Source organism: Lynx rufus, unplaced genomic scaffold (genome assembly GCF_022079265.1).
Source record: "Lynx rufus isolate CCGP_SWC_20201006 ecotype Redwood Valley unplaced genomic scaffold, mLynRuf1.p SCAF_6, whole genome shotgun sequence".
NCBI lineage: Eukaryota > Metazoa > Chordata > Mammalia > Carnivora > Felidae > Lynx > Lynx rufus.
Window position 1 is genome coordinate 127,632,121 of NW_025814878.1, and position 18,955 is coordinate 127,651,075.

The window sequence follows — 18,955 nt, forward strand, 5'->3', positions numbered from 1 at the left end:
TCATGAGTGACATTCAGTCTGGGATAACTATGAAGGCATGTGGAACAGTAGTTCTCTAAATTTAATGAGCATGAGAATCATCTGGAAGACTTGTTAAAACACAGTAACCCCTTCTCAGAGGCTGGGCTCCTTCCCAGACTTTCTGCCTCCACAGATTTGGTGCAGGGCCTGAGATTTTACATTTCAATTTGCACTGCAGTTAAGTTCCCTGGTAAAACGGATGCCATTGGTCCAGTGACCTCGTTTTGTGAACCACTGCTTTAGAGAAGCACCTCGAAAACTTGGTGCGCTGTTCCATCACTGGAGAGCTTGTTTGCTGGTTCTTTGTTTGTTTGTTTAAAAATTTCTTTAACGTGTATTTATTTTTGAGAGAGAGAAAAAGCGCGAACAGAAGAGGGGCAGAGAGAGAGAGGGAGACACAGAATCCGAAGCAGGCTCCAGGCTCTGAGCTGTCAGCACAGAGCCCGACGCAGGGCTCAAACCCATGAAGCATGAGATCATGACCTGAGCCGAAGTCGGACGCTCAACCGACTGAGCCACCCAGGCGCCCCTGGAGAGCATGCTAAAAAGTGTATTTAGATTTAGTTATTGGGAGTGTCCATGTGTAGACTCCAGTGCTGCTGCTCTGTGGGTTACATGCAGCTTTAAAGTTTTTTTTTTTTCTAAAGACAGAAAAATTAGATGTCATCTGCAATGAAGCATGATGGATTCTAATTGGAGAATCAATAATTGTGCAGATGGGGAACGAGCCTTCAGCTTTTCTTTCCAAGTGGAGAAGGATATGGGTGCCATACTCATCTATTAGAGTCCAAGTCAGCTTCCATCGGGTTACAGACCTCTGAACTGGTTCTGAGATGGCCCTGCTGGAGGCTACTTTCCTATAGATTACATCAGAGGCCCCAGAGTATATTAAGACTGCTCGTTGTGTCAGCTGCCTTTGATACAGTGGACCCTTCAGCTATTAATCTCTCTAGAGGACTCGACTGGAATACAGAAAGCCATTCCGAGAGGGCTGCAGAGATTCTGTACGAGGAGATCTCAGAAGATCATAGACACAGCCACTCATCCTCTCCAAATGGCTTCACATGTGGTGTCGCAGATCACACCGGCGCCCCATCTGCTCAATACGCACCTCAGGCCTCTGGAAGGCATTCTGAGATGCCATGGAACATGATGCTACCGGAATGTCCACAGCATGTTTCTCTACACTTCCTGCTCAACCAACCTTGAGGGCGTGGTCTCGTCCTCTCTCACCTGGGGTCTGAGGGAAGTGGGAATGTGGACAAAGTCCAACTGGCTCCAGCTCAATCCACTCAGAATCAGAAATGCGGCCAACGATCAGGGTGGAAACACTTAGAGATGGGGTTGAAAACACAACCTCTTCGGACCTCTCATCGAGGTGTTAGACGGTATTGAGGCTTAAGAGGGTAGTTGCAGGTTTGAACGTGGAAACAATCGGGCCTTCCAAACACTAATCAACTGTCCTTGGTATGTGGCCCTTCCCCAAATCCTCAGCAGTGGGACAAGAAACTAGATACATTGGTAGGTTCAATGTGCATTGATTTTAATTCATTTTAATAATGTTAAATGATCTACATGGTCGCAGGGTCAACTACTGCACTTATCTGCAGGTTCTAAGCCTTTCTAGCAGAGGTCATTCTAATGCCAAATACGCAGGCAGAATGCCCACACAAAGCCTAACAACCCATTAAGGGACTCAGTGCACCTAGGTCCCGGTCTTGTTGAGAACAACCCAGGAACCCAGAAGAAGTGAAAGCCCCACCTAGCAAACAAAGGAAAGGGAGAGAGGCCTTCTCAGTAAAACATCCGGCACCCTGTCACGGTGCGGTCTGGCCCATGGAGCCGACATCTCTGGTGTCGCCTAGGAATCTGTTAAAATGCAGAATGCCACACTCCAGCTGCCGAATCAGAATTTGCATTTAATAAGACCCCCAAGTGATGCAAGCCCAGGATCCTTGAGAAAACCTGCTGCAGCATTGTGCGACCTGAGAGACAGAAATAAAACAGTGACCGGCTTTGCCCATCCTAGCTGTCTACCACAGCACCCAGGACGCTATCTTCACGATGCAGTTTGAATACCAATTTGGTCTTTAGTTCTAAAAGCACATTTCAAACACTTAACAAGTAGAGTCCATCAAAATGCCCCACCTCTTTGATCTGCTTGGCACAATGAATACAGTCTCAACCTATGTAAACCCATCGGGAAACCTTCCTTTTTCTTCCTGATAGGAGAAATATACCCATTGTAGAATATTATTCGATAAATTGAGATAATTTTAAATGAATATTTGATCATATTGATTTATTTATAGTATCCGTTCGCTCTCTTGCTTGGGGCTATATTTCATAGCCAGATCTACAATACAAAAATTTAGTTAAAATTCAGATTTCCTTTCCTTTTATTAGCATCACAAAAGTCAAAATAAATGCCTATGGACGAAGGCTTTATATTTTATTTATTACCTAGAATTGTCTAAAAAGCTCTTCTTCTTCTTGAGTGTGTTTATTACAGAAGAGTCGTTGATCACAAAGCAAATAAATAATCTAACCAATTGAAGGAACCACTGTATGATTACTTTTTAAATAAAGTTTGGCAATGAAAATCCTTACTATTAAAAAGTAAGTTACCAACAAAAAGTTACAAATAAGACTTCGCTGTAATAGGTTTTTTTGTTTTTTTTTTGAAAATGCACCAAAATTAGTTTGGATCTGATCTCCAACATTATTTCTTGCTTATTTTGCAAATGTTCATTTAAGATGCTAAAAACACATCAATGGATAATAATAGACATCCAGAATTTTTTTATGATGTGGAAAGCTTAATAACTTCAATTTAAGATACATAGTGAATTGCTCATGATTCTTGAAACCTCTCATGTCAGCTGATTCATGCACTGAAGCTAAATTCTATGTCAAGAACTCATATCCCGATTATTTTACTTGACTTACCCCGAGGACAGTATCCACTATAAACACGGCCAATGGGTCTAGAACTGTCCATAGTCCCATGGTAATGATTAATTTTGACAAGACATCAGGGCAGGAGGCAAACAGTAGCTGACAGCCCCATCTGATCAGAACCAAAGGAAGTATCACTGCATTCAGCATTAAAGGACCCACCACAACTACGAGCAACTCTTCTTTGATGGCAAGTGAGGAAGATGGGTAGCAAAGCTCAACCGTGAAAGGGGAGAAATGGAATCTGCAGGAGAACAAAGCAAACACACTCATGTAAACAAGAGAAATTATACAAGATGCCAGGCACACAAAATAATTTTTTAAATGACACATTTTCTTTTTTTTTTTTTTCAACATTTATTTATTTTTGGGACAGAGAGAGACAGAGCATGAACGGGGGAGGGGCAGAGAGAGAGGGAGACACAGAATCGGAAACAGGCTCCAGGCTCTGAGCCATCAGCCCAGAGCCCGACGCGGGGCTCGAACTCCCGGACCGCGAGATCGTGACCTGGCTGAAGTCGGACGCTTAACCGACTGCGCCACCCAGGCGCCCCTCTTTTTTTTAATATACAAACAATGACACTTAATACTACCCCCAAATCGGGTGTTAGGAAACTTCACCTTTCCCTACCCCAAAGTACCACCCCAACAGTTCACTTTCCAGTAAAAGGCTATTTCTAGCTTGTCCATGGCTCTTGTATCATAGGCAACAATAGAAAGAATATCAATTCTATCCACTGAGCAGAGCATTCTATATTCTATAAAAACTGCCCTGCGAGTAACACATACTGACAGGTAGGCTATTTGAAATGCAAAATATATCAGTGTACCTAGCCATGGGTCAACCTCTGATAGGGACCAGAAATACAAATCAGTCTAATAACTCTTCTGAGCTTTAGCGTACGTGATTAGTTTTCCTGTGATTCCTCTAGATATACCCTTAAATACAAAACAACGCTGCTCTACTAACAACAAAAATAGGGCATCTCTTAGTTGTTCTAAAAGGGACAGTGTGACACAACCTAAAAACCTAAGGGTTGAATCCAAGGCAGGCCCAGTACAGACTGACCCAGGCCTTGGCACCTTTTTTCCATGCAAAGTGAGACTTCACTGTGCTCTAAATTTTCCCTCCCCTGCATTTCAGCCTTTGTAATTCTGCTTGTGTATCCTACTTAGCAGCTCTCTACTAAAAAGAGCTCTTCATTTTATCTACTCCTTGACCTTTGCTTTGACGGAAGCTTTATGCTTCCTTCCTATGCAGATGTGAATATCAAATGAAGTAATGTGTGTAGATTTCTTAGCCGAGGGCCCAACATAGAGTCAGAGCAGGAGAAATGCTCATTGTGGCTGTAGTTATTGTCTTGTCTCACAACTACAGTTTGATGTGAAGCTAATGCAGGATTCGAGCCTACAGATCTAGACAAAATATCCTATCATATCTTGGGTCTTCTGATGCTTAAGAAATCAGATCAACTAGGCTGCCCAGGTATTTTTCTCACAGTCCCATGTTACTAGCAGCCAATAAAGATAAAGCTATTTTTTTTTTAATTGAAGAAGTAAAAGAGCCGTTAGCAAAAAGCAACTAGCTCGAGCATACAACATTTGTCCCTTCTGCTTTGGAAGCCCTCACACAGAAGAAAGGGAAAAAGGGAGAGAGGGGAAAAAAAAGAGAAGAAAGGAAGAAAAATAATAGCTAGGTAAAAAATCTCCTGTGAAGCTACAGTAATTTATTATATGTAAATGTGCATATTCTAGAGCATTCGTGTATTTGTGACTTAATTTCAAGACATGACAAAAAACCACATCTGTGTGTATATAGTATACACACACATTCTTTTTCATAGTGTCTTAAAGTTGTATGCAGTCCTCTTAGTTGAAAATATACACATATCTTAAAAAAAATTTAAAAAAAACAAAAAGGGCGCCTGAGTGGCTCCGTCGGTTAAGCATCCAACTTCGGCTCAGGTCATGATCTCGCGTTTGTGGGTTCGAGCCCCGCGTCGGGCTCTGTGCTGACAGCTCAGAGCCTGGAGCCTGCTTCAGATACTGTGTCTCCCTCTCTCTTTGCCCCTGCCCTGCTCATGCTGTCTCTCTCTGTCTCTCAATAATAAATAAATGTTAAAAAAAAAAAAAGAAAGATATACACACATCTTTACTTTTATCTGGAACATCTACATTTGGGAAAATGAATTTTACTTATATTGATTTCTATCTGTTTGTTTATCTATACCATCTATGGAATCATGTTTATGGAGAGATAACCTGTAAAGTGTCATCTTTTTCCAGGGTATAATGGCCCGGAAAGCTGCCTGGGCTTGAGTTTGGTAATTGTTTGAATTCAATCACTTTGCAGAAGAAGCAATCTTTGCCTCTGTGCGTATAGGTGATAAATCATACTTACATTACTTCTAAACTACTCTCAGCCAGAGTCACTGTGATAAAATCAAAACAGAATAAAACACTGTTGCTAAACTCCTTTTTGGATTCTGCTCAGATATTAGAACATCCTTGACTCTGTTCAATTTGAAATAAATATCGATGTGCCAGTTACGTATTTGTAAATCGAGGCCCAGAAGATGAGAATGCAATAGACGTTCCTGCTCTGAGATAAAGACATTTTTTTGTCTTTCCAAATCCTGGGTCTCTGCTGCATTTTAGGTCTTGTGCTACGTGGACGGAGAGGAGTTCTGTACTCTCATTTGGCCTATCAAGACGAAAATGCACCGCTTTAACTTTCAAGGGAAGGCACTCACTTTGTAACAGGAATTGAAATGGCCTGGAGGAAAAGCCACTGGCTAAGGTAATGGAGGTAGAGCCGCAGGAACCAGAGAGATGCCATCAGTAGGATGATGTACCAGAAGCCCTGGCTTCTCCACTCAGCGAATTGCAGTTCCGAGAACGCCGACACCATCCCGAAATGAAGGTGCTTGAAGAATTCTCTAGATCCAGTACCATCAGCAACCGAGGAACACCTACACACAAAGAAATGATGAATCCTGAGCTTCCAGGACAACCAGCAGTAAAATATTTTGAAATGATAATAAAGACACTGTGGAAGTAAAATTGAACGAGACTATTCCTGAAATACTTGGGCTCAGGTGATCTCTATTTCTTTCGGCTCTGATGGAGGATCCCCAGGGAACATGGAAAGAAGCATGCACCCAGGAATGGAAATCAAAATCACGGTGAGATATCGCCTCACACCTATTAGGACGACTACTGTCAAAAATAGAAAAAAGTGCAGAAGGAGGAGAAGGAGGCAAAGGAGGAGAAGAAGACGAAGAGGAAGAAGAGGAAAAAGAAGAAAGGAGGAAAAGAAAAAGAAGGCCATAAAATAGCAAGTGTTGATGAGGATGTGAAAAAATAGGAACTCTTGTGCCCTGTCGGTAAGAACATAAAATGGAGGCTTGCTAGGGAACACAGAAGGCATGGCAGGCCCTCAAACAATGAAAATGAGAATTGACATATGATCCAGCAATACCCCTCCTGGGTAGGTAGCCAAAAGGATGCAAGGCAGAATCTCGCACCGATATTTGCACACCCGTGTGCATAGCATTATTCACTACAGCCAAAAGGCAGAAGCCGCCCACGTGTCCACCAAATGAATTATTCAGCCTTAAAAAGAAAGGAAACTAGCACGTGCTGCCACGTGGCTCGATCCAGAGGACATTATGCTAAGTGACTCAAGCCAGTCACAAAGAGACAAATACTGTAGGGCTAACTTACGAGTGGGAGCTAGAATAGTCAAATTCACAAAGATAGAAAGCAGAATGCAGTTTTCCAGGGTCTGGGGACGGGGGCGGGGGTTGATGGTATAAAGTTTCAGTTCTGCAAGATGAGGAAATTGTGGAGATCGGCTGCACGATGATGGGAATGCACTTAGCATTGCTGAACGGTACTTCAAAATGGTGACAATGATAAATTTTTATGTTATGTGTATTTTTACAACAATACAAAATGTTAAAAGAAATATGAAAAGGAACTATTATAAAGAATAAACTTATTTTTAAAAATCTTTAAAATCTGTAATATATCCCTGCTTATCTCACCTACCCACGATGATCCTTCTTTATTAAAATGAGATTTCATTTTTGGTTATAACCTGTTAAACATTTAACTATTTCGGGGTGCCTGGGAGGCTCAGGTGGTTAAGTATCCGACTGTCGATTTCAGCTCAGGTCACGATCTCAAGGTTTGTGAGTTCCAGCCCTGCATCAGGCTCTCCACTGTCCACACAGACCTTGTTTCAGATCCTCTGTCTCCCGCTCTCTCCGCCCCTCCTCCACACTCTCAAAAAATAGTTTATTTTTTTAAATTAAAAATATAAAGTTGACTATCTTATTTTATTTATTTTTATTTTATTTTACTTATTTTATTTTATATTCTAATATAATTTATTGTCAAATTGGCTAACATAGAGTGTGTAAAGTGTGCTCTTGGTTTTGGGGGTGGATTGCCGTGGTTCATCGCTTTCATACAACATCCAGTGCTCCTCCCAACAAGTGCCCTCCTCAATGCCCATCACCCATTTTTCCCTCTCTGCCACCCGCCCCTCATCAACCCTCAGTGTGTTCTCTGTATTTAAGAGTCTCTTATGGTTTGCCTCCCTCCTTCTCTGTAACTATTTTTTCCCCTTCCCTTCCCCCATGGTCTGTTAAGTTTCTCAAGTTCTGCATATGAGTGAAAACATACATTATCTTTCTCTGACTTATTTCACTTAGCATGACACCTTCCGGTTCCATCCATGTTGCTGAAAATGGCATGATTTCATTCTCATTGCCAAGTAGTATTCCATTGTATACATAAACCACATCTTCTTTATCCATTCATCAGTTGATGGACATGTAGGCTCTTTCCATAATTTGGCTATTGTCGAAAGCGTCGCTATAAACATTGGAGTACATGTGTCCCTTAACTATCTTATTTTAAAAATTGAAATGCATTGTTAATATATCACTAAAACTATGGTAATGAAAGTTTGAAACTTAAAAAGTCTTTTATTCTTTAACACTATACTGACATTTTCAGGTGAAACTAAATGTAAAATAATTACATGCAAGGTGTTCTGACTTAGCTTCAGTTTCCTCTCTGTTTGGTATTGGGATAAAACGATGTTTTCAAAGTTTATAAAATTAGAGCTTTTGCAGGAAAGAAGATGAAGAAGTATTTGAAACTAACTGTCGAGGCAGAACTTGTTCCCCACCTAATCCCAAGAAAATGTGCAGGGAGTACACAGTAGGGTTCCCATAGCTTACCGACTAGAAATACAAACTCTGGACTCAAATGCCCAAAGCCTCAATGTCTACATAGAATTCCTATCTATGCCTCAGTTTGCTCATATGGAAAAGGGGAGTAGTGATAGTACCCCATAAGCCAGGGTCAGTATAATGACCAAATTAACAGATGTAAAACATTTTGAACAGTGTGAATCTGCACTGTCATCACAAAATAGTAAATACTCAATCCACGCTTTCACCCTCTTTCCCCTCTTCCAATATTTACCAGAGCTGCTTTGAAATAGGCTGGCCTTCCATCAAGCCTAAGAAATATAGCAGTTGACATGATTCTTTCATTTTAAAGAGATATAAACAGGAGATGCATATGTTATTTAACTCAAGCAGTAAATATCATCAGTATATACCACCACCAGCTTAATAAAATGTTGGTTTTGTTGAATCAGTAATTGATCTTTATAATAACTAGATTCCAAGTCCTGTCTTGGAAGCTTAGCCTGTCTGATTCTGCTCTAGAATATGTTTCTAGAATAATTTGGGAAATTCCTCAACCAAAAATGGTCCGGATTAAAAACATCTTACCAAAGAAGAAGCTAGTATGATACGAAGTAGTTCAGGAACAATGATAAAACCAAAACAAGTCGAGGCAGTGTGAGAACATAAAAGAAATGGGATTCATAGAGAGATACACAAGATTGTATATGCAAAAGCTCATCTCTCTCTGAAGACTGTTAAATACGATGATAATTGCACCATGAAAAGGAGAAGATAAATAATAGAACTAAGAGCCTTTGGGGGAACAAAGACCAAACGGACGACAACAGAAAGTAAAAAACAAAACACACAAACAAACAAAAGAAACATATTGTTCTCAGAATTCCAACCCAAGACTTTAGCCTTCTGGTCTGCACCGGACGAAGGAGGCACTGAATTTGACATCGACCGTTCCTTTGTTGTTCGGGTCTGTATTTTGCCATGAAGATGTAGACCATCATCTAACCCAGAACTCCGTGCGGAGTCTGTAGTGAGCATGCTTTTCAATTATACAAACGAGGAACAGCTAAACAGGAAACAGGCCCCTGAGAGGTTTGGGTTTACCATTGGTAACAGAGTCCTCATAGGAGGATTCCAGAATACCTTGCTACATTTATCATCATGTGAAATGAAACCCAGAACTTTCTACCCTCCTAAAGCAAAATAGTCTGTGCCAGCTCCTCTTCAGTTAATTATTCCGTTGCTGTTTTGCCCCTTCAAAGAGAAGAGAAAATCAAATGCAGATTTGGCATTGTGTTGTCTGCAAAACACCAGAAAATCTCAAATGATGCAAAACAGAAGAGACGGTAGCCTATTTGACCTTTGAAAATTTCCACTGTTCTTTTCATACCCATTGAGACAAATGACTAAGCAGTTTAAGTGTTTATTCACAGAACCCACTATAAAGTCATACTTTTGCTATTAGTTTCACTGATAAATGTTTCCCATTCACATTCAGATACACATATTGGTTTCTGGGGCATGTGAGTTGGCACAAATAATACTAAAATATCATCGTGGAGCATTTATATCTAACTCAAAATACTCAATTGCTTTGTACCTGCTTAACACACTTCAATATTTGATTTTACTTGTTCGTTTAACAATGGTAACTCGAACATCGGGAACCAAAGAATTAGGAAAAACCTGGAATCCATCATTTAGAGTTTGAACAATTACAGACTTCAGAGTTAGAAATTAATAAAGGAATTAGTTGATGCCAAATGATGCCAAATAAAAAGAAGTTATCAACAAGCTTATCAGGTGAACAAAACTCATCAAGGAGAGCCTTACAGACAATTCTCATATGACAGTGACAGTCCGTTTCTCTCAATCATTTCGAATTTGCACTTGAAATCCAAGGGTGTACCGACGGAGAATTACATCCACAACCCTCTCTCGATTCGTCGTTCCTGAAATAGATTTCATTCAAAAGAAAACTCTGCATCCATGTTTCAACATTTTCTTGAAAGCAAGCCTCTCTTTTATTCTCGTACACATGCAAGGCATAGTCTAAGATGCAGGGCCATTGTACAATATCTTCATCCACATTTCCACTGTTCTCTCCTTCCCCTGTAATCTTTCTTGGTTATGTACAAAGAGTATGACCATCAAAAGGATAATAAATGGCCTCTGCCACTGGGGTGTGTAATACGTATAGTGGGAATTGATTTGTTGGTTATGAAGGAAGCCGGAGAGCACACAGATCACTGCAAAATCACATTGAGGCCAGCCACTACTCCTCGGTTCATGCAGGCGAATCCTCTATCGCTCACAGGGTGAGCTGCCAGAGGCTGAGAAGAATGGTCAGGTCATCCAGTATTCAGCTATTAAATGAAACCTATTTCTCTGAACTTCAGCCACATTTCATATGACACACATATATCCCCCTTTCCATGCCCAGTCCTTATAGAGACCCGATATCAAACAAGATTTCTATGATCCATCAGTGTAATAATAATAAAAAAAAAAAAAAGACCCAAATTGCCTTATGGAAAAAAAAAAAAAAAAGCATGGAATGCATTCTTCTACATTGAACAGTGAATAGGAGTCCTTAGGGATTTGTATACAACCCAAACCCACCATTTATCAGCTGTGCATAATAATCCTTTTAACAAGTCACTATCAATAAATGGCACTAAAATTTCCATATTCCTTTCTTCTGTATGACTAACCATGCACTAAGTGTAGCACTGAAAAAAAATTAATGCTTATTTATTTTTGAGAGAGAAAGAGAACACCAGCGGGGGAGGGGCAGAGAGAGGGAGAGACCCAGAATCCAAAGCAGGTTCCAGGCCTGAGCTGTCAGCACAGAGCCCCACGTGGGGCTCGAACTTGGGAGCCGTGAGATCATGACCTGAGTCAAAGTCAGATGCTGTACTGACTGAGCCACCCAAGTGCCCCATAAACATAACATTTTTAAAAATCAAGTTTGTTTGTTTTTTTTATTTTTTTTGTAATTCTTCTTGGGGGGGGTATTTCTCATTTCTTTTTTCACTGTGTTCCATTTATCAAGTTTTTGAACATAGAACCCTCGGTGACTGTGAAGTTTTTTCTAAGACTTAATATTCAGCATTTCAGGGAATCATTCTAATGAGGGTATCAAAGAAACATGGATAGGTTATACTGTGTTAATGTTGGAGAAGACCTCATCAGATTCCCTCAGACTTTTTCAAAAGCAGAACTAAAGCCCAATCAGTTAAGTGATTTGCCCAACTTTATACAACTGGTAAGAGTTTTCTAACCACTGTATCCAGACTTGCCATTAGGAGCTCTCCATCAGTTTAACAAGACCAGAAAGTGTAGCCTGCTTGAAAGAGAGACCCTTTATCAAAACCTGAAAGAAGGAAAGGGTTCTTCTTTTATGGAAGTTGGTTTAATTGGACACAACTCATTCATTCAGCAGATCGTCATTAAATAAATGTAAATGTCAGGCCCTGGGATGATGTAGTAAGCAGAATAATGGCCTCCCCCAAATATGCCCACACCCCAATCCTTGTAACCTGCAATTATGTTAAATTATATGGCAAAGGACAATTAAGGTAGTGTACAGAATTAAGTTTGCTAAGCAATTGAGTTTAAAGCAGATTATTATGGGTTATTTGGGTGAGCTCAGTGAATTCACAAGGGTCCTTAAAAAGTGAGAGGGGAAAGCAGAAGAGAGAGGGAGACCACAAGAAGGAGAACCAGAAGAATGGCAGTGGGCGAAAGACTTGTCTCAAATGTCTTGGCTTTGAAGATGGAAGAAGGGAGCCATGAGGCAAGGGATAAGACCAGCTTCTAGGAGCTGGAACAAGCAAGGAAACATTCTCCCTAGAATCCAGAAAATAAAACATGTAGTTCTGCTGGCCCCTAAGTTCAGCTCAGTGAGACCCATTTCAGACTTCTGACCTCCAGAACTGTACAATAATAAACTTGTGTTGCTTTAAGCAGCACCAAAACACTAATATAGACACAGGTTCTGGATTTTCACAGATGAGCAACATTGTCACTCACCCACAGCAATTTCATTCTATTGGAAGAGACAGATCAGTGAAAAGACAAATAAAATCCAGGGACAAAATCCAGGGTGAGAAGTGTTACAGTGACATACAGAATGCTATGAGAAAACATAGGATGGACACCTATCTCCAACTGGGCCAAGGAAGGCTTCCCCCCGAGACCTATGAGGTAAAGAGGAATCAGACAAATGAGAGGAAGAGGTATATGGGAAAGCTAGGAGGGCATTCCATCACACATGCACTGCTCAGGACAAGAGAGTTCCATTTTTAAAGCTGAATATAAGTTGCATAGGGTGGAGAAAGTCCAAGTAGGTGAAGGGGTCTGTTGGTGGAAGCCTGATTAATGGATGCCATGCTGCAGAGTGTTCACTCCATCCTGGCACTCTTAGTAGCCCTTGGAGTAACTAAAGGGGAAGGAGAAGGGGGGTGCCATGTTTGTGTTTTAGAGATACTGCTCTAGCTGCAGGGGGGAAATAGTTTGGGTAGGTTCAGACCAAAGGGGAGAACAGATTATGACTTAGATGATGACTGATTAGTACTGCTCAATGATGAGCAGAACTGTAGACCTTTCAGAAGTATGGGCATGGGTGTTCTTTGCTGTCACAATAACTTGAAGGGTAGAAAAGGCACAAAGCTTCATGAAATGTGCTTGAGAGTCTCAACTGATAAAGATTTCTCCTGACCCCTGTGTTAGTTCTCGAGGGCTACTATCACCACGAATTGGGTGGTTTTAAACAACATAAATGTATTCTCTCACAGTTCTGGAGTCTAAAAGTCTTAAATCAAGGTGTTGGCAGGGCCATGCTTTCTCTGAAGTTTCCAGGGGATGGGGAGGTGGAGAAGGAAAGATTCTTCAGCTTCTGGTAGCTTCAAGCATTCCTTGCCTAGTGGCAGCAAAAATCCAATCTCTGTCTCCAGTTTTACATGGCTGTCTTTCCTTTGTTCATCTGTGTCTTCACAAATAAAGACATCAGCCATATTGGATTAAGGGCCCACTCTACTCTAGTATGATCACATTTTAGCTTACCTTTACAGTAACCCTGTTGAGGTACTAAGTCCTACAACTTCAACACATTATTGAAGGACAACAGTTCAACTTTTAATGCCCCAAATGCCAATAGCATTTGCCAACAGCAGCCCTTTTAGAGGAAAAGGGAATTAGAGGGGTGTAGGACAGGGACAAAGAGATGGATTTGAGAGACAGTTGACTAAGATGAACAGGACTTGGAGACTGTTTGAATTCGGGATCCCAAAGAAAAGAATCTAAAATGGTTCCAAAGTTTCTGGCTCAGGTAGCTCATCCAAAGAGCGGCTTGCCATATTAGAGAAAAGCATTCAGTGAAGAAGAAGGGAAAATGAGGAAACAATAAGCTCATATTGACCCGCATATGGAAATGCTCATGGTAAATCCATGAAAATTTGCCCAGTAGTCTGTCATACTTACGGAAGTGAGGTTCAAGACATATCAGAACTGGAAAACAGTTTGATGAAGTCACCGACATGGTAGTAAGCCATTAGAATGATTGAGACACATTGTCAATACCCAGTATGTGGAAATGATGTAAAAACTAAAAAATATATATACAGGCGCTTGTCCCTCAGATTAATATAAATATTCTCTTCGAATGGAATCAGCTATCACAAGCTTGAACAATATAAACTCAAGTACTCTTTGAAGGTATTCTTTCCCCATATGTTGGTTTACAGCTGCAAACCCACTTAATCTAGACAAAACCCTCCTCCTTCATTCACGTCCCTGAAAAATAGTTTATGGATAAGGGTTTTTAAGGTAAGTGAGAATTTTTGGCATAGGCAATAAAAACTGATACAATAAAAATATACACAGTATATAATATGTGTATACTATATTTAATTTACAGAGCCACTTTGGAAGACAGGTGTTTCTATACACATTTTACAGATGGGGAAATGAGAACTGAGAAAGTTCAAATTACTTGCTCTAGATCATACAGCTATTAGGAGACAGAACAAAACAAGCATCTAGATTTGAATTTAATGTTAGTGTGATACCACAGCTTGAGTGTTTCCACAACCCGTGTGGCCAAGTGCATGGGGGCCGACGGGGCTGGCAGGAAGAAGGTTCACAACTCATTTACATGTACCAAGAACTTACACTGCAGCTCAGTAAAAATGCATTATGAAATTAATATTAATATATTTAGTGACGCTTGGGGTGCACGGGCGGCTCAGTTGATTAAGCGTCTGACTCTTGCTTTCAGCTCGGGTCGTGATTTCACAGTTCGTGGGTTCGAGCCCTGCATTGGGCTCTGTGCTGGCAGTGTGGAGCCTGCTTGGGATTCTCTGTCTCCCTTTCTCTCTACCCTTTCCTGCTCACTCTCTATTTCTCTCTCTCAAAATAAACAAATATTTATCTATAGATATAGATATATAGATATAGATATAGATAAATGTTTATTTATATATACATATATACATATACATATACATATGTATACGTATACAGTTCGTGGGTTCGAGCCCTGCATTGGGCTCTGTGCTGGCAGTGTGGAGCCTGCTTGGGATTCTCTGTCTCCCTTTCTCTCTACCCTTTCCTGCTCACTCTCTATTTCTCTCTCTCAAAATAAATAAATATTTATCTATAGATGTAGATATATAGATATAGATATAGATAAATGTTTATTTATATATACATATATACGTATACATATACATATGTATACGTATATATGTATAATGTAAATTTATATATACATATATACGTATACATATACATATGTATATGTATACATATATATACATATATATGTATACATACATAGATATATATACATATATACGTATACATATACATATGCATACATATATATGTATATATATGTATATCTATGTATGTATACATATGTATATGTATATATGTATATATATCTATATCTATATATATGTATATATGTATATCTATATATAGAGAGATATATATATAAATAAACATTTACCTATATCTATATCCTATATCTACATGATATACATTATAGAGATATAGAGATAGAGATAAAGATATAGATATTAGTGACACTATTCACTCACTGAAGGCAGGAACTGTCTTGTTCAGTGCCTTATCCCCAGGCCCAAACACCATGCTGTGTACATAGTAGGTGCTTAAAAACAAGCATTTGTTAAATAAATAATTTTTTAAATGTGTCATTTTCTAAATGGTTTAGGTAAAAACTATGATCTGTTTCAGTCATTTGATCTGTCCCTTTAACTTAACATTTCAAGATTCATATAGTCCATTCAGACAGTGCATTCATACAGTTAATTGTTCGGTGCTTAAGAAAATAAAAAACCACCATTAAAATGGTAGCTGAGAAAAGTCTCATAAATTCACAGCAGTATATTATTAAATGATTTGGCTGGTAGGGACTCTTGGGCAAGTTCACTGTGGTACCATATTTAAAAGAAAATGAAGTAAAATACGCCAAGATAAGGAAACACTTATTTGGAAAGAGATATAATTAACCCAAATGAATTATTACAGAGGGAGGGGGGCTGGAGAGGTGGGCGAAATGGGTGAAGGGAGTTCAGAGGTGTAAACTTTCAGCTATAAAATAAACAAATCATGGGGATATAACAGGTAGCACAGTGACCATAGTCAATAATATTGAAATGCATATTTGAAAGTTGTCAAGAGAATAAATCTTAAAAATCTCACCACAAGAGGCAAAAATCATAATTTTGTCTGGTGGCAGATTTACTGTGCTGATCATTTTACTAGATGCACAAACATCAAATCATCATGTTGTATACCTGAAACTAATAATCATATCAATTAAAAAAATGAATTGTTACAATACTATTATCATATGATGATTATTGGATTGATATATATATATATATATATATATATATATCTGATAAATGACATCAATATCAGTTTTATTTTTAACCAAAGTTATTATTAAAATGCTCAAATCTGATATTGCCTTGCCATTATTTCAAGTATTTGGAAAAATACCTTCACAGAAGTATCTGTACATATACAGATTTCACCAACATGTTCTGGGTAAAATTGTGTTCCATTCTTTCAACTTTTACAAAACGTTATGAGGAGGAAAACTTCACAAGTTTATCTTGATGTTAGCATTTTTAAACTAGATTCCCCCCCCCGCCCTAAAATTGTATCTCCTTGGCCAATTTGGGTATTATACTTTTAATATAACACATTGCACTTTTACCAGATTTAATTCAATTTATAACAAATGCCTCTAATTAAGTTAAAAGATCTTTGAAAATTGCTAAATCTTCGGGGTAATATTACCACGACTGACATTGAAATAATTGATCATTCCCACTGAGGCACAAAAGTATGAATGTTCTAATGAGAAAACAGGGATTGAAGTATGTTGAAGGAGTCCAAAGAGACTCCCAAACTCTTTAGGCTGTTATTTCCAGTGACTGTCTCAGAATGGGACCAGGAGCTGGGGCAGGGACAGACAACACTCAACCCAGAGCCTAAGAAGGCAATGAAAGCAAACTTGAAACACAAAGTCACCACTTTGAGCAAAGGTGAACAAGGTCTGCTTTGCCTTCCTAAAATACTGTCATTTCAGTATGCATGGGTTTCTGTTTTACAATGTCAATTTTTGCCATTGACAACATTTTCGTGACTAGTCCAAGCCAATAAATACCGGATGTAATACTAGAATGCATCTATTTTTCCAAGAGAAAGTCACTTAGAGCCAAGAATCAGTAAATATGTAATTAGTTAGACCTAGTGGCAGAGCTCCTGACCAAACACCACCACCAGAGTGGGGAGTAGAAACAGAGTTTGGTTAAAGTGTTTATTGAGGCTTTGTGAAGGGCTTTAGGAAATCACTTACCTTTGCAGCTAATCTGTTAGTAAGAAGGAGAACACCTACCTTGCCAGTATTTGCTTGGCCTAATTAGTTAAAAATGTGTACAAAACGCTTCCAACGTGAAACTCGCTAAATACTTTATGCATAATGGAAGCTTCATTAATGGCTGGAACAATAACGTAAAATCAGCTTTGCAAACAGTCACATTAATGAACTGCATGATAATGCATAAGCAGGGCAGCATAAGAAAAAAGATACTTCACAGCTTAGCCATAAGAATATCAGGAGGCTTCACAGTTTATCAGGCTATATATAGATGCAGATTGGAGAGAGGCAGATCCGTATACAGGTTGACAGCACAGAACCCAGTTTAAGTCTTTGTTCTTCTGTTTACTAGTCTGCTGATATTTTGTGGGTTATCTAATCTCTGGGCCTCAGAAACTTCCTCTAAGATAGGGGTTTGGAATGTTTCCCGTTTTGAGTTATGAGGATTGAGAGAAGATGTCAGATTTCCAGGAAGGTGCTTGCCACTTTTAGAGAGGGATTATTTTATAATACAAAGCTGGAAAGTCACTCAAGACCAAGAAAGCCATTTCACAAAATTGACTTCTAATTTTGATTCCACTATTGTGGGCAATGGAAAAACATTCAGGAAGAATTACGTTGTGATTCAACCAATGGCATCTCAGACATTTAAATTGAAAAGCAAAGATATATCTTTAGACCCTTTTCTTCCAAATCATAGTTTGGATAGCATGTATTAGATAAATAGTTTTTGTTTTGTTTTGTTTTGTTTGTTTTTTGTTGTTTTGTTTTGTTTTGTTTTGTTGCAATAATAAGTCCATAAAGGGAAATGCAACCCAAATTATTGACAATAGCAGATAGGCTGAAAGTAGGAAAGAGAGAATATTCTTGCAGTGTGCAGAAGAGTTTAAACAGAAGCTTGATAAACTATTATTATGTGTAAGAGTACTATAACATGCTCAGATTTTGTTGTGGGATTGAGTTTAATTTTACTGTTTCTAGCAAAATGTGGGCACATGGCAAATACACTGTGAGTCTCACATCATCTCACCCCAACACGATGGCCTAATTCAGATATAAATCAAGTAATCAAGTTAAAATGAAGATGAAGACAATTTAGGAAAAAGTTATGGCCAAATGTTGACAAGAAGTCTGAGGGTGTCATCTCTCCCCTTTTGTCTAGTCTCTGGAGCAACGGGTAGCTCTTACTCATGTTCAAGTTCTGTGCAACTGAATTGAGTTGAGTTGAGTTGAGTTGAGTTGAATTGAAAAATTCACATAGCATAATAAATGAGCTTTACATAACAGTGTGTCATAATATATACATATATATTTGATATGTATCAAAAGAAAATTTATAGCATAGTTTTAAAAGTATGAATTTTTAATGTTTATTTATTTGAGAGAGAGAGAGAGAGACAGAGAGACAGAGCACAAGTTGGGGAGGGGCAGAGATAGGGGGAGACATAGAATCCGACACAGGCTCCAGGCTCTGAGCTGTCAGCACAGAGCCCAATGCAGGGCTCAAACTCACAAACCTTGAGATCATGACCTGAGCAGAAGTCAGACATTCAGCCTACTGAGCCACAATGACACCCCTAATAGAATGAATTTTTAAAATCAGATGGAGCTGGGACTGAGTATCAGCTCTTTCACAACATGCCTGTGTGAACCTAAGTAAAACATTTAATCTCTTTAATATAATGCCTTTAAGATACTTACAATACTTATTCCAAATGTTTATAAAGAAATCTAGGGGGAAAATGTAATTTTTGTCTCATAATAAGTGCCAAATTAATGTTAGTCAACAGAATTGTTTAACACCATCAATAACAATAATAATATTTTC

The 18,955-nt window shown here is 39.1% G+C and overlaps 1 protein-coding gene across 1 annotated transcript in view; it reads right to left on the bottom strand.

Moving 5' to 3' along the window:
• Window positions 1-18,955, bottom strand: part of LOC124529224 (uncharacterized) — a 299,198-nt gene that overhangs the window by 79,176 nt on the left and 201,067 nt on the right. Inside the window, exons 16-17 of the mRNA XM_047103062.1 lie at window positions 5,733-5,951; window positions 2,971-3,223 (exon numbers count right to left, since the gene is read on the bottom strand). Coding sequence (XP_046959018.1) covers window positions 2,971-3,223; window positions 5,733-5,951 — 472 coding nt within the window. The remainder of the gene's footprint in view (window positions 1-2,970; window positions 3,224-5,732; window positions 5,952-18,955) is intronic.